The sequence below is a fragment of the Malaya genurostris genome, chromosome 3 (assembly GCF_030247185.1).
Source record: "Malaya genurostris strain Urasoe2022 chromosome 3, Malgen_1.1, whole genome shotgun sequence".
Lineage (NCBI taxonomy): Eukaryota > Metazoa > Arthropoda > Insecta > Diptera > Culicidae > Malaya > Malaya genurostris.
Genome location: NC_080572.1, coordinates 38,735,116 through 38,760,779, shown reverse-complemented (window position 1 = coordinate 38,760,779; position 25,664 = coordinate 38,735,116). Strand labels below are relative to the sequence as shown.

General features: G+C 37.7%; 1 protein-coding gene across 1 annotated transcript; it reads right to left on the bottom strand.

Annotated features, from left to right (window-relative positions):
• Positions 1–667: 667 nt before the first annotated feature.
• LOC131436473 (ADP-ribosylation factor-like protein 5B) lies at positions 668–25,166 on the bottom strand. The gene is made up of 6 exons (XM_058605201.1): positions 24,627–25,166; positions 9,282–9,397; positions 2,005–2,097; positions 1,438–1,563; positions 1,253–1,362; positions 668–1,194 (listed from the first exon to the last, which is right to left on the bottom strand). The coding sequence occupies exons 1-6, from the start codon at positions 24,670–24,672 to the stop codon at positions 1,146–1,148; spliced, it is 540 nt and encodes a 179-aa protein (XP_058461184.1). The 5' UTR covers positions 24,673–25,166; the 3' UTR covers positions 668–1,145.
• Positions 25,167–25,664: the final 498 nt, after the last annotated feature.

Below are 25,664 nucleotides of genomic sequence, written 5' to 3'. Positions count from 1 at the left end.
TTTTCATCCGTACTTTGGCGACTCCACGTTGTCACATAGCGAGGTTTTCACTTGTAGTCCAGTGAAAACAAAGTCCATTGGACTATACTAGAAAATTAACTGGCAATATAGCCTAAGTCGTTGTGCCATCAATCTGTGCCATCTCAAGTGAGGTGACGCCACCAGAAGTGAAGAAGAAGAAGAAGGCGGTTTTTTAGAATCATTTATGTTGTCGAACACGGGTTCGTTTACATTACAGCATGTTATAATTATCGATCATAATAATAATTACGGACAAACATAATCACCCCGACTCTGTATTTCAATTGAATGTCCCACCGTATGCTGTCTTCGAATCGAGTGATGGTTTTGTATGGAGAATACGAATTTGATAAAAATACAGAGTCGGGGTGAACGACATCAAGATACTCGTGAAAAATGTTTCGAGAACGTATTACGAATGTAGTATAAGGCGTATGAGTAGCATCCTACCAGCTTTGAGGCGACCAAAATTATCCTATTTCAGTTAAATCGTGGCACTAGCTTTGCACTTGTCACTTATAAATTGACAGCGAAATTTGTAGAAACAAGGAATATAGTAACCTGATTAGGATTTGTTCTGTATTACCAAACCAAAATGCATGTTTCAATGTTAAATAGTGAGAATACGATACAATAAAATACGAGGTTCAGGTTTTGAAGGTTTTTATAATAACTAATTATGCACGAACAAATTTTCCATCTTATTGATCTCGTTTCTAAACTCTTTCGTATCTATATAAAATTATAATCAGAGAAAAACACACTTATTTATGGGTAGGGAAAATGCAACAAGTGCTAGGGTAATTGTGAGGTTTTCTCCCTGTTCTGCTTGTTGTGATATTGGTAGATGTTAGTAATTTCGAGTTTCAGGTTACGTACGCCATCATTAACGAATTGGAATTGGAAGGGAAACGGACAGGATTTATTCTAATGAAGTATTATCGGAGTTCCATTCATTAGTCAAATATACGTCTTTTCTAATCACTTCCTAAAGCGGGTTAAAGCGCTTGACGCTGTTTTTTTACAAATGGTAGATTTGCCTACAGAGGGTTTTGTGACCGGCATGTTGGATTAGCTTACTACTATCGCAGGTTGGCTGAAGTGTTTCACTATATGGGATGGTGTCATTTCTTTTTAATTCTCTGAGCTATCCATTCCAGGCCTTGGTAGAGTCTAAAATAGAAAAGTGTGTTATAGAATCAGAAGATTCGCCACCTGAGCTTAGTTTTACCCTTCGCCTGTCAGCGCACAACACGATTGTATGTGCCATTGATGCTTTTTGATTGATGTCAAATCTAACTGTTTGGAAATTTCAGCTGCACTCATAGATTCTTGTAAGTCCTGATGAAAGATGAACAAAAAAAGAAAATTAGTAATCGAAATTAGGCTTAGATAGTTCCACTATAATTTAATCACCTGCTTGTTTGCGTACACAAGTAAACTAGCCTTGGTTAAGTCTTCGTGCTGCAGCATTTTGTACAACTCTTCCCGCGTCACCGCCAATCGTTCACGGTCCGTTGAGTCGATCACCATGATGATAAACTGTTGCAGCGTGTTGCATCCAACAATCAGAGCCACATGAATGAATCCATCCAGAAAGGCAGTAGGCAAAAATAAACACGAAAGAAACCACGTGAAATGTTTGTTTACAACTTTTATGATACCAAGACACAATGAAAAAAAAAACATAAGGCGTACGTTTGTCTAAAAATAATCAACTTCCAGTCCAAATAAGCTTACTGCCGAGGGCGAAGTTGATGGATAACGGAAAATAACAAGTGAAACACAACGCACATGTTTGTTTTTCCAATTACCTACCGTCGGTACAACACAACCCACTACTATCTATCGGAAGACTAAAGGCTCGCGAGAATAACGGCAGATGTTGACACGTAATAGGTCAGACCAACGTTCGACATTGGTATTGTGAACTGTCACAGATAATTTTATTGCTAGTGAGAATTCAGGATTTTTTTAACTTACCTCCGTATTTGTGTAATATGTGCTCCAAGCTGCTCGTAGACTTTGCTGGCCTCCCAAATCCCACACTAGAAAGTGAATATTTTTCCACACAATCTGTGACGATGAGGTCGTCGTCGGATTTGATTTGCGTTTCAGTATAGCATCCAGCAGCAGGTTGTAAACGATGGTGAAGCGGCATTGTAAAGAAAGATTATTGTCTATTAGTTGAATTTTATCTCAGAGTAGAATTGCTGATAGTGACATGTGCTCCAGACGAACTTTACTACTAGACGTAGCAGAGAGTGAATAAACGAAGGGATTAACAAGATAAAGGATGAAATGCCGTAGAAACTGCCGTAAAGTAGATTCTATGCAATTTACATTTACAGTATTTTTAAACTCCCGACTAGTACACCTATTAAGTCCTACTATCTTGACCGATTCGTACAAGATTAAGCCTGTTTCCTAATTGGGCTGTCGTAACGGTCAACGCTAATGTCAAACTCCCATAAGAGTCTGTGCAAAAATCGGTCAATTACTCGATTGATCCGTCTGCCGTTTGTACCGATGAAACCCTACTAAGTCGGTGCGATAATCTGGAGGATTTCATACAGGGCATATACGTTGCATTCGCGAGAAAATGAAACTTTTTAAACTATTGTTCAGATATTTCCGACTGCATCCATTCAGTTCAAGTACTAAAAAGGAGGAAGGTGTTTGTAATACTGAAATTGCAAGACGCCAAGATTTTTTTTTTGAATAATGTGATCACATTTCTGTAACTTAAATCAATAAAGACGCTGATCAGTTTCCAGACCATTTGTAAATTGAACAATATTGTCAAGTGTCTGCTTGTCCTTAAGAAGCGGGTAGGGTCTAAGACTTTTAAAAAATCATTTATTATTTTCTTTATATTTTCTTATAGTAAAACAGAATATTCTGTGAAATTTTCAAGTCTATGGGAACGAAGCTGTGTAAGTTATGGGCTTTTATCTATGGCTATCTCATTCTGCGAAGAAGCAAGAGCTCGGCGCACAGGCCCAAGATTTCTACTTCGATTGACAACAAAAACATTTATGAAATTTTTCATTATAATAAATAATAAAAGAAAAAGTATGATTTTTTTTCAAATGTTAGACTCTACGGACTTCCTGGAGTAATAAATTGTTTCCATTGATTTTATAGACAAAAAGCTTTAAACGCGTTTTTCTCGAAAGCAGGTTTCGAAAGTCCGTGTCCATTGTATTCAAAAACTACTGCACCAATTTTTTTCAAATTTTGCACACACTTTCTACATATGTCCCATATAAACCAAAGAAGAAAGCGCACTTCTTCTCAGTGTCCAGACAAACAGACTTGAGTGCGTGCTTGTGTTGAAAGAAGCTGGTGCGAGAGAATAACATTCTCTTCGCACGAATCGCTCTCACGTGATCTCGCCTAAATACACCAAAGTGATCACTGACGCGTGATGGTGAGCGAGCACTTCTGTGAACTTCAATTAATAGAGAGTAGATCTGGCCTTGCTATGAAAAATTTGCAATGAAAACCGAAAATTTAACGATAAATTGTTTTATTTTGCTGATTTTGCGTGCCCCACGCTTCTTCTACGCCAATCATACACCAGAGTGCTCACCGGCGTATACACCTCTGCGAAAGTATCTGCATCCACCTCAGAGAATTTATTAGCTAATGCTGTAGCATTTTGGTGCGATTCAGTGGAGGAGGTAAAAGGAAATGAACAAACGCACTCCTGATGCGTGCACACTTTATAAAACAGTGGTGTATATATGTGAAAGAGAAGAGCTCTCTTTGAAGTTGTAAGTGCGAGGGAAGAAATTTGGCTTGCTCTTCGTCACACAGAGGAGATGGACATCTCTGCAGCAGTAGTTGAAAAAAAGTTTAAGTCCGACTTCAAATTAACGTATAATAAAAATAAATAATAATTTACCTATCTTCTGCCAGAGGAATCAAAGCGAAGTACATTCTCCGCATTGTTCTTCTAAATATAAAATTTATAAACTAAATATAAATTTAATAAAGTCTAAATTAGATTTTCAGTTGTGATCAAGCCAAATATTAAATTTAATACAAATGAATTAACATTGAACCAATGAACTTTTTTACATTTTTCAACTTTCCGCATAAGTGGATCTCCCTACTTTGCATTTTTCCACGATTCATTCGAGTAACGGTTAGAACGGTTAGAACAGATAGATGTTTCAAAAAATGTACTACTACCTACAGGTGCTCCACATTCATTCCCTTCTATAGTTTTGACTCACTCTGATTATAGTAAATAAATAATATGCTGCATTCAATGATTATGCTTATATACAGTACAACTCGAACATAATATGCCACGCATAAAACATAAACCTACAAAACAAGTCGATAGCTATATAGCATTCGACCATTTCATATCGAGTTTCGTCGTTTACTAGCTCGATTGTTTCGGTTTCATAATCTCAAAACTTCTCAATAATCTAATACTTTTTCGAGTAAATCGAAGGAAGCTCGATGAACGAGTTCGAATTGAGAACCGAGACAAGGAAATGGGAAATTTATATATAAGTTGCGGATTGCTCGTGCAGATCTTAAAATCTGTTTTTACAGAAGTTCTTGGAAGGTTAATCAAATTAGACAAGTAGGAAGTACCTTATGATAAAAAAAGAACTGGAATTTTCATTTTAAAATTCCCGCGCTTGTCCAATCGGTAAACTTTTATTCTCTCAACGTTGGCAACACTTTTATACACATTCTGTCAAACTTTGACGCATATCGTACGAATAGTTTTCGTTTGGCGTCTATACAAAGAAGTTGAAAAATTTTCGTGTGGCGATTTTTATAATGGATGAAAATTTAGAACAACGGCTCGCCTTCGAAGCACCATTCGGTCGATTGTTGTGCGGTTTCGACGTCATATACATAGATCCACACCTCATCACCAGTTATGATGCATTCGATGAATGTGGGGTCACTATCTGCGTTGGAAATCATCTGTGTGTGTGTGTGTGTGTGTGTGTGTGTGTGTGTGTGTGTGTGTGTGTGTGTGTGTGTGTGTGTGTGTGTGTGTGTGTGTGTGTGTGTGTGTGTGTGTGTGTGTGTGTGTTGTCAACTAAGAGGTCGAGATCTCAGAGATGGCTGGACCGATTTTGATCAAACTAGTCGCAAGTGAAAGGTCTCCCCGTCACCCTGAACGCTATTGAATGGTTTTGAGATCGGATGTTTACTTTTTGAGTTATACGAAATTTTATGTCAAAATTTTCGTTTTTTTAAGGTATCTGTCACAATTGACCTTGAAAACAGAATATGCTTCCAGACTTAGATTCCGCACGGTAATACCTATCCAACAAGCCATAGATTGTTAAAATCCGTCCATTTTTAACGGAGATATCGACATTTTTGTGTAAGCGACTTTTTTCCCTATTCCAACTGTAGAAGTTTTGAGCTCTGTCTGGCAAAGAAATGCTTGGGAGCTACATAAAACACGATTTTTATACTGTTACCTACATTTGTTTCTAAGTACCCAAAAGACTGTGTACGGCAAGATATTTTGCCTCGAACCGATTTTAGCACTGTTCGTTTTTGGCAACGTAATTTTTAGAATATGACATAAATAAACTAGATGATGGCAGCATTTTCGAGTTGATAACAATTCCATAATTATATTGATTTAAACTACTTACAGCAATAAATGTTGGAAGAACATAACACCCATATACCATTCGAATTCTAAAATTGTGTAACTCATTTTTCTCGTAAATGGCTGAACCGTTTTAAGTTTCAAATGAAGGCTAAGAATTATCTAAGATTCAAATGAAAAGTCTTTAGATTCAATAAGACATCTTACTTTTTGCCCTGGGCGTTAGCACAACCTTGAGACAGATTGAATGATGCTGTCTCGGTCCCAGGGCTTGTCTGTATCCTTACTCAATGGAGAAGGATGCACACTAATGGGTAATGTCTGACAAGAAGAGGCAACAATACACAGAATGGGAACAATCAAATGGATACGTTTCGCTTTCTGAGAGTGCCAAACTTGTCAGGCATTGTCCATGCTACAACAAATACTACACTTTGATCTAGGGTAGAGAAGCGATCTACTAATCAAGTTTGATCTCTTTTGCAGTATGCAGTTGGTTTTATGATGACGGAATCATATACTATTTGTTACCTCTTGGAACCGCAAATGGAGTGGATAACAGCGCCCGAAACATCCACACATAGATTTTTGGTTGTTTGTTGGAAATAACTTTCTCTTAGATTACATTGTAGTATGCTTGGCGCTTTCTCAGACATTCGACACTTTTACTTAGATCCAAACTAATGATTCACTCACTCATCAATCATCACTCATATGCTACTATGCAAAACATATATTTATTTCCTCTTCCAAGATTGTAGATTAAGTACACCATCAAGCCATATTTAGTAAGTATAATTTCAATTGAATATCTTCTTTAAATATTTCAGCAACGAATTTGCTCATGGTGAAAGGATCAATGCACAATTCCTGGCCGCCAGTGTTCAGCTGGTCAACATAGACAAGTTCGTCTGACAAGGAATTGAAATTGTATATCCTGGATCCATAAATGGGCCCGGTTTAGAATCTGCGCTATTCAGCTGCCCGACCGGTAAACCCAGAAAAAAAAGTAATTATTATTATTTCTTTATTCTTGATCAATTATCACATTGAGATATCAAAAGGTTTCTCCGGCATAGTCAAAAAAGCGATGCAATGGAGAAAAGGAAATGTAACGTAACTTCGACAAAGATAGAAACAATCAGAGCAGATTAGAATGGATAGTGTTAGTAGATCAAACATATCTACATCTATTTAGGAACTTTAAAGTAATAATCGTTTGTACCGCTTCAGACATAAAAGACTATATAGGAAAGCAGGGCCAAGACCGAAGCGGATACAAAGCGAAATTTTGCAAAGTTTCATCGACGAGGACATTTAAGACACAGAAGCAGTTGATAAGATGACAAAATAGCAATACGATACAGACGCACGACTCAATGATTGACTGGTTACAGGGTGAAGCACACACTTCCTGCCCAAGTGACAAACTCTCTGGTGAACTTGCAATAGAAGATATTCGTATCTTTCGTTGCAAATTGATAACCGTAAAGGAATCTGTCGCTTGGGTTACATGCTGGAGGGAACCTATCAATGATAGGCCGGTTTCCTCCTTCGTTACTAGTGTTCATTTGGGCACCATAGCCTAGTTCGTCCGGTATGGAAAGTGCGGATCGTTGTAACCACCCCCCTCGGCCAGAGTAGCCCATAAAGGGAAAAAAATAAATAAGACATCTTGCTTTTCAGTCAAATCCAACTTCCGGTTTCGGTGATTAGTATAAAAATGTCTATTTCACATAAATTAATCAGGTTTATCGGGTTTGCAAATTTGGATTGTCGATAACCAAATAAACTTATATATTTTTTGGTTGTATTCAGTTTTCGTTTCGGAAGGCACCCAAAAATTTAATTCCCACTACGATTCTTCAAAGATGTATACACTGATTTTCAAGCATTTTGAAACAAATGTAAACTATACAGCTACTCAGGTGAATTTGTCTGACTTCGGCTACACCGAATTTCGAATTCCGGTTCCAGTATCGAATCGTTTCTCAAAGCTCAATCGTTTTCTCAAAGCTCAATCGTTTTCTCAAAAAAAGCCAAATCGAATTTCAGAAACAAAAGTTCAAATTAAAATAAATCCAATTTTATCCAATTCTAACTTCCGATTCTGGAATTGTAGGATGATGATTTTTTTTAAATTCAAAGCTATGTAGAAGATGACAATCCCGAAAAGCTTTAAAATTAGACTCAAAAATATTGCAATTTATTCGGCATATGGCCATACGAATCGGTTTGGGTTATGCTGGTTCCTGAATACCGGCTCCGGAAGTACCTTAAATTTCCCTAAACTCTAAAGTGGAAATTACTTCGACATATCATGGAATGCTTAATCGATTGTTACACTTTTAGATTCAAATTCGATCCGAGTAATGAGTGATTAAAATCTCAAATTGCCACTTAAAACGACGGACATTAGAATAATGTCATGAAAACTGAAACACCGAAGAATATTCATGCAAAAAACACATGCGGATTGATAAAAAAAGGTATCATCTCACTGCTAGGTGGATTAGGCACGTTTTTTTGTTTCATCACTTCTATTCAATATAAGATAGCTGGCTATTGGTTGAACTCATGGAAGAGAAAACAGTCTAACATAAAATACAATTTAAATTGGAACACCAATGGACTTAATGAAATGATAAAGAAGTTCCATGTAAGGAAGGTCACGACAAGCAAGAATATCACAAAACTGGGACATTGGATAGCCTACCTTGAGTACGCAAGGAATTTATTAGTTGAGATCTGACATCACGATACTCCACGCATGTCCGAACGACATGATCAATATCGCGATAACCTTCGCCACAAGCACAATGATTAGGCTCTGAAAGTCCAATTCAAAGGAGATGTGCAACTAACGTGTAGTGATTGGACATAAGTCTGGACATCATACGAATGAAGTCCCTACTCACATCCAGTCCCCTGAACCATACCTTTGTCGATATTTTAGGAATAATTGAGTGCATCCACCGACCCAGATAATCTTTATCTCAAGCAGTTGCCAGCTAACAAGTGTTCTTTGGCGGGACGCGCTATAGAGTTGGTTGAAAGCAATCGGTCTCATCCTCAATAGCACCGCGTTTAGCTAAACCTTTGAAAATGTTGTTAGTTGGAAAACTTCCATAGAAATCTTGAAAACAAATATTCAGTGACTTCACCACGATCATATGTAGGAAGCGATTAATATTAATTATATTATACTTCCAAAAAACCGATTCGGCATACCAATCTGCAATGGCACTTTCCATTCGGTGCACAATAAACATATCCATTTGACCCCAATTAAGTCCTCAAAATCCTGAACAAAGAAACAGACGTCGACAACGGGTGAAAACACGGTATAGACAAATATCGGATTAACAAACGATAGTCCTTTTCATTTGCAACAGCAGACAAGCCAGCATGTATGGGTTTGGAGATTTCCTTCAGAAGGACACATACGGTAAGGACAAATGGGTTTACGTTTTGAATAGAATTAAAGTTAATTCCCATTCATTTTTTACTGCTGCCATTGGCCGTAATACTCCAGCTGACAACCGGGCAGATTAGGGACACCGAAATGTGTATAGAAGCTTTAGTTGATTGGCAGGATTTCGCATGCTGAAAAATGAAAAAGGAGGGTGCAGTACACCAAGCGTTTTACACGTACCTCTTCCACGTTGGATCCGATCGTCGGGCTGGTTTGGACAACTTCATTCATCAGGAACTGGTATAGGATGGTGGTTTTGCCAGCGTTATCCAGTCCGACCATCACTAGTTTATGTTCTGAAACGGATACGGAAAAGGGCAATTTGAGTCTCAATCATTTAAATCACGTTACTGATAAAATCTTCGTTATTTATGGGTTGGTTTGGAATAGAAATGACGTAACGAATCGAGTGTGACTGTTCCCAGACGACTGCATACTGTTCCGATTACAATTGGGATTATGCATGTTTTGTCGAGTACATTCCCCCCATAATGAAATCGATCCTTACACCTAAAACCCACTTTCTGAAACACATGTAACATGTAATCTAACTGCATAGGAAGCCCTGTCCTACTGCCAGGTGGCAGGGTATTTTTGAAGCGCAGACATGACAAACCCACAGAACCGCGCTTGTCGTCGGTTTGCCAGCCGAAGCTAATCAAATTTCACTTTCAACAGTTTTTTCACCGTCGTACGCGAACGAAACTTTGACGCTGGAATACACCCTCTTTCATTGAAACTTCCTTTGCTTCCGTATCCGATGTACTGTGGCTGTCACATTCTAAAATTTCTATTTCAGCTTTCCTCACGGTCGACGTGTGACATGAGCTGAATGCGCATCAGAATGGTCTGTCTTGGAAACCCGGCAATAATCTACTTGCTTTTGTGTTTCTTCATTAAATTCAAGTATGTTAGACCTTAAATGTAAATCGGTTTATACTTACTCTTAATTTTTATATGACACTCATGTGCGCTGATTGTCCCGGGTTGGCGGTTCAATGCATAGGACACTGGTCTTTACAAGCCAGTTGTCGTATGTTCGAGCCCCGACCTGGAAGGATTCTTAGTGTCAGTAGGATCCCATAGTACTAGCCATGCAATGATTCTGTACGCTAAGAATCGGCTGCGAAGTCTGTTGAAACAGAAAAGGCCAATTCCACAAAAGGAATGGTGTGGTAATCAGACACTTTGCTTTTTTTTACTCTTTGACTTGTGTGCTCATTGCTGTCACTGAATATCACTACATCTCACATAATTCGTAGTCGTTAGTTAGAATTAGATCTACTATATTTGTTCCATTTGACACTTTGGAGAGTTGGTGATTAGAGCGTTCGATTATTTTAATTTTGTTTCGATGAAACATACTTCCACTATGAGCGTTTGAACGCTGTAAAAGTCCTAAAAGAGCGAACTGGTTTTTATTGTACCCATTTAAGCAACTGCCCATACTCGCATATCAGTCTCATATGGATTTACGCCATTTCTTATTTAGCTTGACGGATGAATTCTATCGATACTACACTCCAAAAAAAATTGAATTTTACAGGTGACTTAATCCCTCCTACGATGTAATTCATAAAGACCTAATTTGTCAAATGACGGAAAAATTTATTTGTAATGACTTAATGTTAGATGAGCTTGAATTTTACTGGTTTCGACTGTAACTTGCGTTCTGCTAGCAGGTGCGACTGTATGAATTTAAATGCACCTTTTACCGGCCAAGCAGATGCATGCTTCTGTGGCTCAGTCGATTATAGACGAACTTGCAGGGTTGTCACGAAAATTCTGAAATCAAAACGCGCGAAGTCGAAAACAAAAACGCGCGAAGTTGTAAACTAAAACGCGCGATATTCGAGGGAAGCGTTTACACCATAAAAATTATACAGTTGTTAATTTCCGCAGAACGTGAAAATCCCCTTGAACCTAATCTAAAACTCTGCATAAGTTTTTTTTTTCAAAGGAGTTGACCAGATTTCAGCTAGGACATCTTTTTCTTGTTTCAAGATCTTCATGCTCGGCAAAGAAGAATTTTAAGGTAGACCACATGAGGATGATCTGATTTAATCTTTATAATTTCAGTTTCAATTATTTATTACCTAGTATTTAGTTTTGGTTTCCTGAGACAGCACCTTTTCTTGTTGTCGGATTTTACTCTGAATGTCTTTCTTCTCCTCTTCATCTTTAATTTTTCTATTTGGAGCAGGTAAAAGCCCACTGGAGTTTGTTTCAGTCAAACTTGCTCTCTAGTAGGCATAAAACCTCTTCATCTTTTGCATCAACAGATTACAATTATACGAATTATACATTTCCTTAAATCTAGTGCTTCTGTAGAAACGAAATCTAATGAGACAATAACATGTGGAACGATTCCTTGATAACATTGAGTGATAAATAAAAGCCGAAAGAATTTAAACATTTGTTAAATATGCGACACATCATAGTAATGGACTCATTATATCCATAATTAGTTCTAGCATAGGGAACCCGAAGAAAAAATAGGATCGAAGATTACAACGTCGAATGTCTAACTGTAACAATTGTAATAGCTCGGAGCAATCGACACGCGACTGTAGTAGGTCTGCCAAAGTGTTGGAAATCGTTTTTGTAATAAGGTGACCAGATGACAGCAGCATATTCGAGAGTTGAGCTAACTAAAGCGCAATATAAAGCCTTCAAACAGTGTACATCTAAGAATTCTTTAGTAACGCGGAAAAATCCTAATAGCTTCGAGGCCTCGGAGATAGTAACTTCTATGTACTCCTCAAAATTTAACTTGGAATCCAAAAGAACACCCAGGTCCTTAACAGAGGATGCGCGTTCAAAAGCAGTTTGTGAAATATTATAGTCGAACTTGAATACAGTCTTTTTGGGCCTAAAAAAGATTACGGAGCATTTAGTGGCATTCAAAACCATATTGTAGATGTTACACCAATTAGTTGAATTATCCAACTATTCTTATAGGAACTCTGAGTCACTAGAACACTTGACAGAAAAATTTGGATCGTTGAGATACAATAAAAATATAAACGGCCCAAGGTGACTTCCTCGAAGAACTCCAGAGGTAACAGCAAATGGTGAGGTTGAACAGTCTCCTATTTTCAGTAACATTTCACGACCAGTTAGATATGATCGAAGCCAATTAAAAAATTATCCGTTAAATCCCAGTCTACTTAACTTGAAGATCGTTTTGGGCTGATTGATTTTGTCGAACGTAACAGCAAAATCGGTGTACACTGAGGTCTATTTTACGCGTTTTTTAATCCGGTTATATACGCAGCTTTTTTACGCAGATTTCCGAAGTTACACGGTTTTTAAGCGGATTTCCGAAGTAACGCAGTTTTCTTGTTTTCTCTTAGAAATGCATGAAACGTCGAGATCTGGCGTTATCTCGATTTTTTTAAAGTGAACTCTATGACACTATTTTAGATGTAAAAAAATTCAGATTGCACCAGATCTCGACTTTTCATGCATTTCTAAGACAATTTGCTTAAAAAAATGTTCGATTTCGAAAATGTCAATTTTTTTCCAAGTTCCTAAATCGGTTTAAAAAAAAATTTTTTTTTGAGATTGCAACAGATCTGGATGTTTTATGCATTTCTAAGACATTTGGCATCGAACAAAAAATTCTTCCATTCGGATCAAACAAAAAATTCTTCATTCTGATTCCCCCGCGTAAAAAAAAGACCTAAGTATTTATAGAATTTACTTGTAGCCGTGCTTGTAAAGAACGTATGATGAAGGAAGTGTAGGTTAATAAATTTGTGGAAGTTGAATGCTTTGGCATGAGTCCATGCTGAGTCTCAGATATGTAGTCAGAGCAACTAAGTGTTATAAAATCCAGAACTATAATTTCAAACAACTTCGATACAGCGCACAAAGAAGCACGGTAGTTGGATACTTTTGTAAACTGGAAACACATAGGATTTCTTCCATATTTCACGAAAAATTCCAGAACGCAAAGATCAATTGAAAATGTTAAATATTACACTCTTAGAAAAAATGAAATTTACGCTTGACGTAAATTCATGCATGCCGTAATTTCTTCGGTGACGCCATAATATTACATCTACTTACATGTAAACATAAATTTAGCGTCTGTATCGATGTAATCTTCAGCTAAATTAACTGTGAAGTTAACGATATGACTTATGTTCACATGCTATGAATTGTGAATGTTAGTAAACCGCGACGCTCCTTTTATGTGCATCTGTTAAGATGAAAATTTTTCCAAGTGTGTAGTGGAACTATCAAACTATTAGATCAATTTATCACCACGGATGGAATCCTGTCGGGTCCAGCATTAGATAAACGTTTTACCCTTTTCTTCTTCGTTTCTTTTCTTGCCCAACTCAAGATCGGAGAGTTTTGTCGACTGAAGGAACTATTTACCTCATCGTAAATTTTATCAAGGTTGTCACGGCTAACCCAACCCGTTGCTGAAACGTTCGTCCACCTTTAATGTTTTGTGGTTTCATAAAACTGAACTTTTTTTTAACAAATAATTCACAAATGTGAAACAATGTTTCTTGAAATTCGCGCGAAATCCGCGCCATCGTATCAAAATCTGAGCAGAAACCGCGCGAAATCCGCGCGACCGTAACAACCCTGAACTAGCGATCCAATGATTCTCGGTTCAAGTCGCGGGTGGGTTGCTACAAAATTATTTTTTTTTTATTTCAATGAATTTCATGTCATGGAGTTTTAGACACAATATTAAATGTTCTTCCACGTAAATTTGCGTGAATTGCGACGCTCCATTTATGTGCATCTAGAAAGATATAAAAAATTTTAAGAGTGTATGCTTTCTAAAAAAAATATTGCGGGTTTGTTGAGTAAATGTGACAACGGCGGGGATTGAAAGTGCCAAATTTCGGTCTACGCGCTTCATTTTTTCCTATAGCACCGCTCGATAAGTTTTTTTATATCGTTTATTTATACCCGGCTTTAACTCGATAAATAAATCTAACATCAGCATTGCACAGTTCACATCAAATAGTACTAAAATTTGTCCACAATTACTGACACCAATATAATCCCGATCAGATGCACATAACAAAATCATAACACAAGCATATCAACAGTTGATATGTATAACAATTTGTGTTTTTTTGAGATGTTTAACAAATGAAAACAGTTGAAAGTTAAAATGTATGATAACAATATAATAACAAAATCAGTTATGATGTTTCATTTTCATTTGCAAGACTCATGATAAAGTTCACTAATTGAAAAAATGAGTTCCTCCGTTGCTTCATATCGAAATATAATGATCAGAATATCAAAGAACTAAAAGAAATATCAAAGAACTAATCAGATCACTCAATAAATTATTCATTTAATAAAAAAAATCCTTGAACAATTTTGGATTAGAACGATGCTAAAAGTTGGCTGTGATATAGTTTTTCTGTGTTAAATTTGCTATCTAATTTATTACAACTATTGTTATAAATTTCTGCTTTCGGACTTTCGTAGTTATATCAAATTCAATAATAATTAAGATACAAATGTTTCAAAATCTGTTACGGTTTTGTTCCCGCTAGAGTCTTTTTGCCTTTCTCTATAGAAAGGTAATAGAATTGCTGGAAAAACCGACTTCCGAACGGAGCATCGGAAACCCACAGTGTTATATACCATTCGACTCAGTTCGACGAGATCGGAAAATGTCTGTGTGTGTATGTGTCTCTGTGTGTGTGCATTGTTAGAAGATATTTGATCGCGCTCAATTTTCTCAGAGATGGCTGAACCGATTTTTTGGACTCGTTTGAAAGCTACTGTTGGGCCATTGATCAAGTTCAAAGATCAAACGGCTGTGACTTTTCGTTCCGGAGATATGATGGTATAAGTGACGTAACCGACAAAACGCGTTGTATTCATACGCGCTCAATTTTCTCAGAGATGGCTGAACCGATTTTAACAAACTTGGCCTCATTTGAAAACTACTATCGGGTCATTGATCAAGTTCAAAGATCAAATGGCTGTGACTTTTGGTTCCGGAGATATGATGGTATAAGTGACGTAACCGACAAAACGCGTCGTATTTATACGCGCTCAATTTTCTCAGAGATGGCTGAACCGATTTTAACAAACTTAAGCTCGTTTGAAAGCTACTGTTGGACCATTAATCAAGTTCAAAGATCAAATGGCTGTGACTTTTGGTTCCAGAGATATGATGGTATCTTGGTATATTATACATATAAGGGTGCCAACATTTTAGAATCACCTCTAATTTCGTAAAGCGTTACTGTTCAAAAGTTTAAGCAACTCGAAAAAAGTCCTTATGCAAAATTTGAGCTAAATCGGACATAGGTAAGGGGTGCTGCCCAGCGGTTAAAGTTTGAAAATTTTCGATCTTGAAAAAGCACTATAGGGGGAGTACATGAAATTTCCGAAATTGTAAATTTTTTTAATGCTAGAAATCTTAAAATTGCATGCAACGTCAAGGTTTAGTGTTATTAAAAAAAAAAAGTCCCAAAAAGTCGATTTTTCAAAAAAAAAAACTTCGAGATGACACTAAATCTCGACGTTTCATGCAATTCTTAGACTTTTGGCATCAAAATTTTTTTTTCGATTTCGAAAATTTCATGTACCCTCCCCTATGGTGATTTTTCAAGATATATGAAAATTCTACTAAGTGGACTAAGAAGGGTTTTTTTTAGATTAGCATCACTGCTCTCATACAAATAGGCAACGCAAATGTCAAGCACTATTTTGGAAAAATGATGCTGACTGTGTGACATAAACACTGAAGCATGCTTTTGTGAACTACTTAAATCAATCTGAATCAATTGGTGTCAAAATTGGTATCCGAAATTATTTAGTAAAAGTATGAAATACATTTTCATGAGACTGATAAAAACTATTGATTGAAGAAGATTTGAGGACGATTTAGAAAACTTTTTACGGTTTTTCGCCCTTTTCAGTGATGGTATACAATTTTTAACACACTTTACCTTATATTTCCGGACCCGGAAGTCGGATCCAGATGAAATTCAGGAATTACGTGTGGGACCACAGGACCTTTCATTTGAACCTAAGTTTATGAAAATCGGTTGCGCCATCCACGAGAAAAGCTAGAAAACATATTTTCATATTTTTGCACATTTTACCCCATAACTCCGGAACCGGAAGTCGGATCCAAACAATATTCAGGAATTTTCTATGGGACTACAAGACCTTTCATTTGAACTCAAGTTTGTGAAAATCGGTTCAGCCATCTCTGAGAAAAGTTAGTGCACTTATTTTCACTTTTTTTTGCACATTTTCCCCCATAATTCCGGATCCGGAAGTCGTATTCAAATAATATTCAGGAATTTTGTATGGTACTACAAGACCTTTCATTTGAATCTAAGTTTGTGAAAATCGGTTCAGCCATCTCCGAGGAAAGTTAGTGCAAAAAACGTTACATACACACATACGCACATACACACACACACACACACACACACACACACACACACACACACACACACACACACACACACACACACACACACACACACACACACATACACACACACACACACACACACACACACACACACACACACACACACACACACACACACACACACATTTTGCGTACTCGACGAACTGAGTCGAATGGTATATGACACTCGGCCCTCCGGGCCTCGCTTCAAAAGTCGGTTTTCACAGTGATTGCATAACCTCTCTATATGAGAAAGGCAAAAATAGAGTTATATGTACATTACTGTTGATTAAGAATCCTTGTTTATGTAAAATTTTAGAATATTTTGTGTTATACCCGCCATTAGGTTCCGTACGGTATCCTCATAAACGCCTGCGATGTCGATTCCCCATCTTTTCTTGCTTTCTTCTTAGTTTCGAAGATGTTCCGCTTAACTAGAGCCCAGTACTTCTCTATTGGGCGAGGTTGGTGGATTGCCTGTTCTTATACCATAGTGATAGGAGGCCAAAACATAGCTGGCCAGTCGTTGTTTCTGATGAATGGTGGCAACCGCTTGCGCAGACATTCTTTCTCGCACATATCCTAATTTATATTACCGATAGAAACGAATCTTTTAGACTGCCGACCATAACTACACATGTTCCACCAAATCAATTTTTGTTCGGGAATTCGGACATTTTCTTTGTCCAAAAAGGCGTTCTTTCACATTGTGATATATAAAACCAGACTCGGAAGCTGTTTGATGTCTTCAAGCCGGTATTTTTCGTCGTACGTGGCATGAATATTTCTATGAACCATTGACGCACTTTTCAAAAAAACCTTGTGATTTTACTTCTTATTAGATGCACATAAATGGAACGTCGAAGTTCGCAAATTTACGTGGAAGAACATTTAATATTGTGCCTAAAACTCCATGACATGGAATTCATTGAAACAAAAACAAAAACCTGTTTTAATCCACCTAGTGGTGTAATGATGCCTTTCTCATATCAATCATACTATCATATATTCTTCAAAATAATTTTCTTCGATTCCTAAAAACAATGACCGAAATCGGTTTGTTTGACCGTCTGCTGATAAAAAACTATTAATTGGAGAAGATTTGAGGTCGATTTAGAAAACTTTTTACGGTTACGGTTTATCCGGAAGTCGGATCCAGATGAAATTCAGGAATTATGGGACCACAGGACCTTTCATTTGAACCTAAGTTTATGCAAATCGGTCGCGCCATCTATGAGAAAAGCTAGAAAACATATTTTCATTTTTTTTGCACATTTTACCCCATAACTCCGGAACCGGAAGTTGGATCCAAACAATATTCAGGAATTTTGTATGGGACTACAAGACCTTTCCTTTGAACCCAAGTTTGTGAAAATCGGTTCAGCCATCTCTGAGAAAAGTTAGTGCACTTATTTTCACAATTTTTTGGACATTTTACCCCATAATTCCGGAACCGGAAGTCGGATTCAAATAATATTCAGGAATTTTGTAAGACCACAAGACCTTTCATTTGAATCTAAGTTTGTGAAAATCGGTTCAGCCATCTCCGAGAAAAGTTAGTGCAAAAAAACGTTACATACACACATACGCACATACACACACACACATACACACACACACACACACACACACACACACACACACACACACACACACACACACACACACACACACACACACACACACACACACACACACACACACACACACACACACACACACACACACACACACATACACACACAGACATTTTGCGTACTCGACGAACTGAGTCGAATGGTATATGACACTCGGCCCTCCGGGCCTCGGTTCAAAAGTCGGTTTTCACAGTGATTGCATAGCCTTTCTATATGAGAAAGGCAAAAAGAATGCTGATAGCAACCGCCGCGACTTGAACCGAGAATCATTGGATCGCAAGTACGTCTGTTAATTGAATGAGCAACAGAAGCATGTATCTGCTTGACTGGTAAAAGGTGCATTTAAATTCATACAGTCGAACCTGCTAGCAGAACGCAAGTTACAGTCGAAACCAGTAAAATTCAAGGTAATCTAACAATAAATCGTTACAAATGAAATTTTCCGTCATTTAACAAGTTAGGTCTTTATGAATTACATCCTATGAGGGATTGAGTCGCCTGTAAAATACAATTTTTTTGGTCTGTGTGATTGTTCTCATTAGTACGAGAAAATTGAAAGTGAAAAACTTTTTCAACAACTAAAAAATATAATAACAAATAAACAGCATGGTTTCTTCAAAGGCCGCTCAACCGCAATAAACCTCCTATAATTTGTAACTATCAGTCTGAATGCGATACACTCTTGCGATCATGTCGAAATTCATCATACCGACTTGAGCAATGCGTTCGATCGCATCGAGATAACAATACTACCACACAAACTAAAAAAATAATTCCTTTCCTTTCTTAATTTCCTTTGTACTGAAAAATATGAAAGTGCTTATAGACGACATGAAGCATTTCATTGAAATTAGGAGTGTCAACGACGCAAATGAAATTAGTCTATTTCAGATTCAGTGCAGCAATATTTTTCTTCAACTCAATGTGAAAAAATGTAACTTCCAGTAGGAAAAATGACACCCAATCTTTAGGCATACATTTAGGAAATCAATTTGCAGCAAAATGTTAAATTGTATGACAGTTTGAATCTACCGACTTTAAAACAGGTGAGTTTATAAATTGTTGTGTGAGTACAATAACATAGACAACTATCGACGCAATTAGCGACGAAATCGATTGCCGAAATATTTTATAATCTATCGATGCAATCGAATTTCATTATTCGATTTTTCGGTGCACTTAAACGTTTCCCACGATTCGAATAGACGCAGTTAGTTGCGGCAACTAATTGTACTTTTCAAAAAAAATCCAAATTTCTGTATATTAAGAATATGAAGAACGGAGAAGATAACTGCTACCTAAATGTTCAAAGCAGAAATTAAAATGGCTTTTGACAATAGTTGTGTAGTTCTACATCAACAGTTTGAACAAACCTAAAAGACTATCTCTTGTAGTGTTTCACGCTATGTACATATAACATATACCCAAGTAACAGTTCGAACACCTTTAGGTTTTAGTTGAAATTCATAAGAATTTTTATTTAATTGAGCAATGACAGCTAGATTCAATTCCTCTTTCGAAAAGAGGTCGTTTTGAGAACGCTTGCACAAGTTTTGACGCACCGAAACTGATTTATGCTAAAATGACGATGAATCACAAAAAATCAGTTCAGTTTCCTGCTCCAAATATCAGCATGAAAAATGAAGTAAATTCCCGAAATATTTGTATCTGTGAATGATTGACTATGTCCCCAATCCAGTCCTAATATAATTGTAAAAGTTTCCCCTGTATGTCACCCGCACCGGGCAGTGGTTTTGAAATGTGTCTATAATCTAGTGCTCTGACACTTACTAACTGATGTGTTTCTCCTTCGAATTGGGCTCTCCGAGACTAATCATTGTGGTTGTGGCGAAGGTTATCGAGATATTGATCATGTCGTTTGGACATGCGTGGAGTATCGTGATGTCAGATCTCAACTAATAAATTCTTTGCGTACCCAAGGTAGACTATCCAATATCCCAGTTCGAGACATTCTTGCTTGTCGTGACCTTTCATACATGAAACTTATTTATCATTTCATAAAGAAAACTGGAGTTTCAATTTAATAAAGGCCCCTTTCAAGACTTAGTTCTGATCCCAGCTGCGTCCATGAGTTCAACCAATAGCTAAATTAGAATAAAAATAATGTAATGATACAAACAAACTCGAAACAGTTTATGAAATTATTAACAAAATGTCTGAAAATAACAGCTTATTTTATAATTTATAGAAGTTAATCGTTTGGTTCAAATAATATTTCCGAGTAGATTTCATAATTAATGACGAGTTACCTAAGATGATATTTAAGTAATAAGAGAATATGTTTTAATAAATGCAAAACGTTGTGACTATGTTAGAATTAAATTAGGATAAGAATATTATGTAAAAGTGATGCTACGGCGAAGAAAAACTTATGTAAACTGCCTTAAGAAATAAACGTATTTATGAAAAAAAAACTGATGTGTTTGTTTGGATTAAATAATGCTCGTGGTTGGTGCAAGGAGCAGGAGAAGGAGATTCCGGGGAAACCACAAGTAGGCAAACCAATTGCGAGTAAACTGAATGTTGCGGTTCAAACGTCGTCATGGAGTTCATGCTGTCGGGGTCCAGTCCATTCACGATAGGAAAACATTTTCATTAATATGAAGGCGGCATCCGATGGGTGCACAACGCACCCAAAAAAGTTTAATAAAGTGAAGGCACGTCAGTCAGCTGCGTAAATATAAACATTGGAAATCCGCATGAATGAGGACACAGATAAATCAATGAAGATTGATTTTAGATTTGTTTCATTTGGAATTACATTCAGATGGTTTACTACCTTGATCAAAAAGTTCCCGGAATTTATTCAGAAAATTAAAAACACAAGATTATTCACCAAAATCGATATCATCCCGTTCAAAGTACTCCCCATCGACTGCAATACACTTATGTCAGTGCTTGATCCAATCCTCGAATCATTTTTTATATTCAGTCAGTTTTCGGTATGGCCATCAGAGTCATCTGCTAGTTTTCCATAATTTAATCTCGGGTGATGAAACGCGTTCCACGGAGCGGTTTCTTGAGTCGATCGAATATGGAAAAGTCGCAGGGAGTCAAATCAGGTGAATTCGGTGGGTGCTGAATGGTATTCGTTTTGTTTTTAGCCAAATGTTCACGGATAAAGTTGTTTGTACGCTCAGCCGACGACAGATTCCCAGCACCTGATCTGTCGGAGATAAGTGAGGAGATCGGCAAGTCGAGGAACAACAAAGCCGCGGGCAATGACCAGTTATCAGACGAGCTGCTCAAACATGGAGGAGAGGCACTGGCTAGAGCGCTGCACTGGATGATTTCTAAGATTTGGGAGGAGGAGATTCTACCGCAGGAATGGTTGGTATGTCCCGTATACAAACAGGGCGATAAGCAAGATTGTGGCAATTACCGCGCAATTACATTGCTGAACAATGCCTACAAGGTACCCTCATAACTCCTTTGCCGTCGTCTATCACCAATAGCTAAGGAATTCGTAGGGCCGTACCAAGCTGGATTTACTGGATCCCGCGCCAATACGGATCACATATTCGCAATAAGACAAGTACTCCAGAAGTGTCGGGAATACAACGTACCCACGCATCACCTATTCATTGACTTCAAAGCGGTATACGACACAATTCTCGATTAATTTTTCAAAAGGACGTATAAACAAGTGACAGTTTCTCTTTGTTTACTTTCTCTTCTATTAATTACCAAGCGGTTTCCACGTTTATCACTAAACTCTTTGCATGAAATGATACCCGAAACTTTCGACTTTCGAACAGAATAGTGATATCAAAGAAAATCTTTTTAATCACATCCAATGCGGCAAAATTTCATTTTCAATCGAATAATATAAGATGAAAATGAAATTTATGGCGCTGACAGTCAGCATATCCCTACTAATTCGTTTGACTTTTGCTGCCATTTTCAAGTGAAGCTCCCGGAATTCATCGCTAGTTGATTAATCTTACCTAGTCATTTGAAGTTTTGTTTGCTCAGTTTCGAGTGCCAAGTAGTCTACCTGCTTCAATGTCTTCGCTCTTGATAGTAAGCAAATTTGAACGAATAGAATTATAAATGGAGTAAAGTATTAAAAATGAAAACTAAAGGAGGAAACAATTAATTTATGTGTATTCTGTGATTGTTATTTCAGCTATCTGGTTTGTCTTTCATCTATTATCTTGAACCAATTCGAATGTTTACATGAACCTCATTTGAAGGCCGCTCTCACACTATTGAAAGAGATATTTTGACATTTCAAGAGATCAACTGACGGTGGTTAAACTGAGCCTCGATTGAAGAGAAACGAGTGATGAATTGAATGCTGCCTGTTCGGGCCCTCAGCAAACATTGTGTGTGCCAGAGAGTGAAGTTTACTGCATTAGAGAGATCGTCGTTGTGTTCCACATTCAGTTTCAATTGATTTGAATGAAGTTTTACAGCACTGATCACATCACAATAATCGAAAGAGAGAGTGATTAAAGAGAAACTGTCACTTGCGCATACGCCCTTTTGAAAAATTACCCGAGAATTGATCGAGAACAGCTATGGCATTTCATGCACGAATATCTGGGACGCTCTCGAGTCCTTTCGAATCCCGGGGAAGGCTACGGCAAGGTGATGAACTCTCTTGTATCTTGTTCAATATTGCTTTGGAAGGTGTGATACGAAGAGCGAGGATCGACACGAGTGGCACGATTTCCCGAAAGTCCGTACAATTTTTTGGCTTCGCTGACGATATTGATCACGTAACCTTGAGAAGATGACGAAAACCTACAACGGACTGAAAGCTGAAGCTAGGCGTATCGGACTGGCCATAAATGCGTCGAAAACAAAATGCATGAGAGGCTCTAGAAAAGAAACACTACGTCCCCACCACGAATATTGATAGGCGGTGACGATATCGAGGTGGTTGACGAGTTCGTGTATTTGGGCTCACTTGTGACCGCCGATAATGACACCAGCAGAGAAATTCAGATACGTATTGACCATCCACAAAACGCTCATTAGACCGGTTGTTCTCTGTGGCTACGAGTCCTGGACTATGTTGACAGAGGTCCAACGCGCCCTTAGTGTTGTCGAAAGAAAGGTACTGAGGACCATCTATGACGGAGTGCAGATGGAAGACGGAACGTGGGAACGGCGTATGAATCACGAATCGCAACAGCTGCTAGGAGAACCACCCATCGTGCGGACAGCTAAAATCGGATGCCTACGATGGGCTGTCGGACGACAGCCCAGTGAAAATGGTTCTTGAATCAAATCCGACTGGTACAAAAAAAGGGGCGCAGTGAGCAAAGTGGATCGATCAAGTGGAGGGTGATCTCAGAAGCATCCGTGCCTTGAGTGGCTGACGACGAGCAGCCATGGACCAAGTTATGTGGAGACGTATTCTTGATACAACAAAGGACACCCAGGATTATAGCTGAACCTGAACCTGACGGGTACTGATTGAGTTCGGGCTCAGAAAAAAATGTTTTTGTCGGGTTCGATTCGAGTACAGATGAAGATATTTTCAGTTTTAACGGGTACGGGATCAAAAATTTGGTTGGGTTTCGGATATTCAAACCCAAATACCAGGATTCTTTTGGGTTCTGGTAAATGATTTTTTTTATCGGGTTCGATTTTGGAAGGATTTTTTTTTATATTTTCGATCGGGGACGAGTTCGGGTTCAAAAAATACTTATTCGACTATCTCTAGTTCCCATCAACTTATTATTAGTTGCCATTTATCCCTTCAAAGCATGATATTTATCGACCTAAATCAATTTAGTATGTTAGCAACAGTATGCATTTAATGGATTAATGTGAACAAATTGATCCGGACAGCTGCAGACTACAGATCACTACCGTATAGTGTTAACGAGAGCTGACAGCATACGCGATAAGAATCCTCCACTATAACAGTTGCTACTACTAGCCAAGCTGAGCGCTACTCGCAGTAGCGGATTTACATCGCAAAGAAATTTGGTTGCGTAGAAACCTAGGCGGCCAGTGCTAGATCAGGTATGGCAACTACGGTAAAACTAATTCAGACTACGACCAAGATTGTTCAGCTAGTTAGTATATGCCAGATTAGTTCAAAGATTAACATAACAAACAGCTGCTGTGCATGTCAGTCTCGATAGTTTAAATTTCAATTATATATATTCAAATAAAATTCCTCATGAAACATTACCATGTTACTGTAGATTACGCTAATGTGCGGGCAATAAACTCTAAACCACTACACGTATCGAATTACACTTTCGCTTTCTGTCATTTATTACCCCGACCAAAAGCGAAGAGTAATTAATACTCGGAAGCATTCATTAATTAACCATTAGACTGACTGACTGTCGTTTCCTCTATCTTTGTTTGTTGTGAGTTAACATCTACTACAACCATGGTCAGCTGACGATATAGTATTGTCAGTAATCAAGTAATCAATGAGAAAAAGGGGACAAATTGTTTTGATGGACCTACCTTCATTCCCGAACAGACTCCAAAGTTTTGCGAACAATAGTCCCATCGTGAGGCAATCGATTTATGTTTAGTTTTACTGAATTTGATACGGATCAAATAAGAATGTGACTGAATTCCATAACACCGTCAAAATTTTGTTCTCAATTTAATAACGGTACTAAATATTGTATTGGCCGAGCTGGCCCTAGAAGAATAGTAGTGTGTCGCGCTTATCCTTCATCAGTTTCAAAAGAATTGATAGGACCTCCGTTAGCACTTTTTACAACAGACCCGTTCACTGCATAAAATCAAAAATCACTACCACATTCACAAAACGTTTCTCCGTTGTCTTTCTTCGCTCAGGTACCTAATTAGAAGTAATTGTTTCAGTCAGCACATATGCCACACAGGAAATTATAAGGTTTGATTGTAAGGCTTCACTCGTGAAATGAAACAAAAATGATCATCGTAATTAACATTACAAAACAAGTATTATTCACATCAACTGCTAGCTGCCCGACTTTCCTGCTGTTTTGCAGTTTTTACTGTAGCAGTTATATTTGACGTTTCTCTCTTTCTGTTTTCTTCCAGCGTGCCGCTTACACAGCTGAAATCAGTAATACGCAACGAGAAGCTTTTACTGTAAGGGATAGGAATGCATGTATGTATTATACTGATATTTCTCGGGTAATTTCTCAAAAGGCGTATAAGCAAGTGACAGTTTCTCTTTAATCACTCTCTCTTTCGATTATAGTGATGTGATTAAAACGATTTTCTTTTAAAACTCAACTGTTTGAAAGTCGAAAGTTTAGGGTATCATTTCCTACAAAGAGTTGAGTGATAAACGTGGAAACCGCTTGGTAATTAATAGAAGAGAAAGTAAACAAAGAGAAACTGTCACTTGCTTGTACGCCCTTTTGAAGAATTAACCGAGATTTATAATTTCCAATCAAATTTGTATTCATTTTTCAGCCGAAACCCCCACGCCGCATCGACGACTTCGACAGAATAACTGTTTATACAACAGTTTAGGGCTAGGTAGTCAGGTCTCACGAACAT

Bases quoted from the DNA above. Each gene is read 5' to 3' on its own strand.
- LOC131436473 (XM_058605201.1), bottom strand. From the start codon at position 24,672: ATGGGACTATTGTTCGCAAAACTTTGGAGTCTGTTCGGGAATGAAG. The intron at 1,363-1,437 runs GTGATTAAATTA...ATCTTTCATCAG, and splicing joins TTGTGTACGCAAACAAGCAG to GACTTACAAGAATCTATGAG. The intron at 1,195-1,252 runs GTAAAACTAAGC...TTTCTATTTTAG, and splicing joins TGTGCGCTGACAGGCGAAGG to ACTCTACCAAGGCCTGGAAT.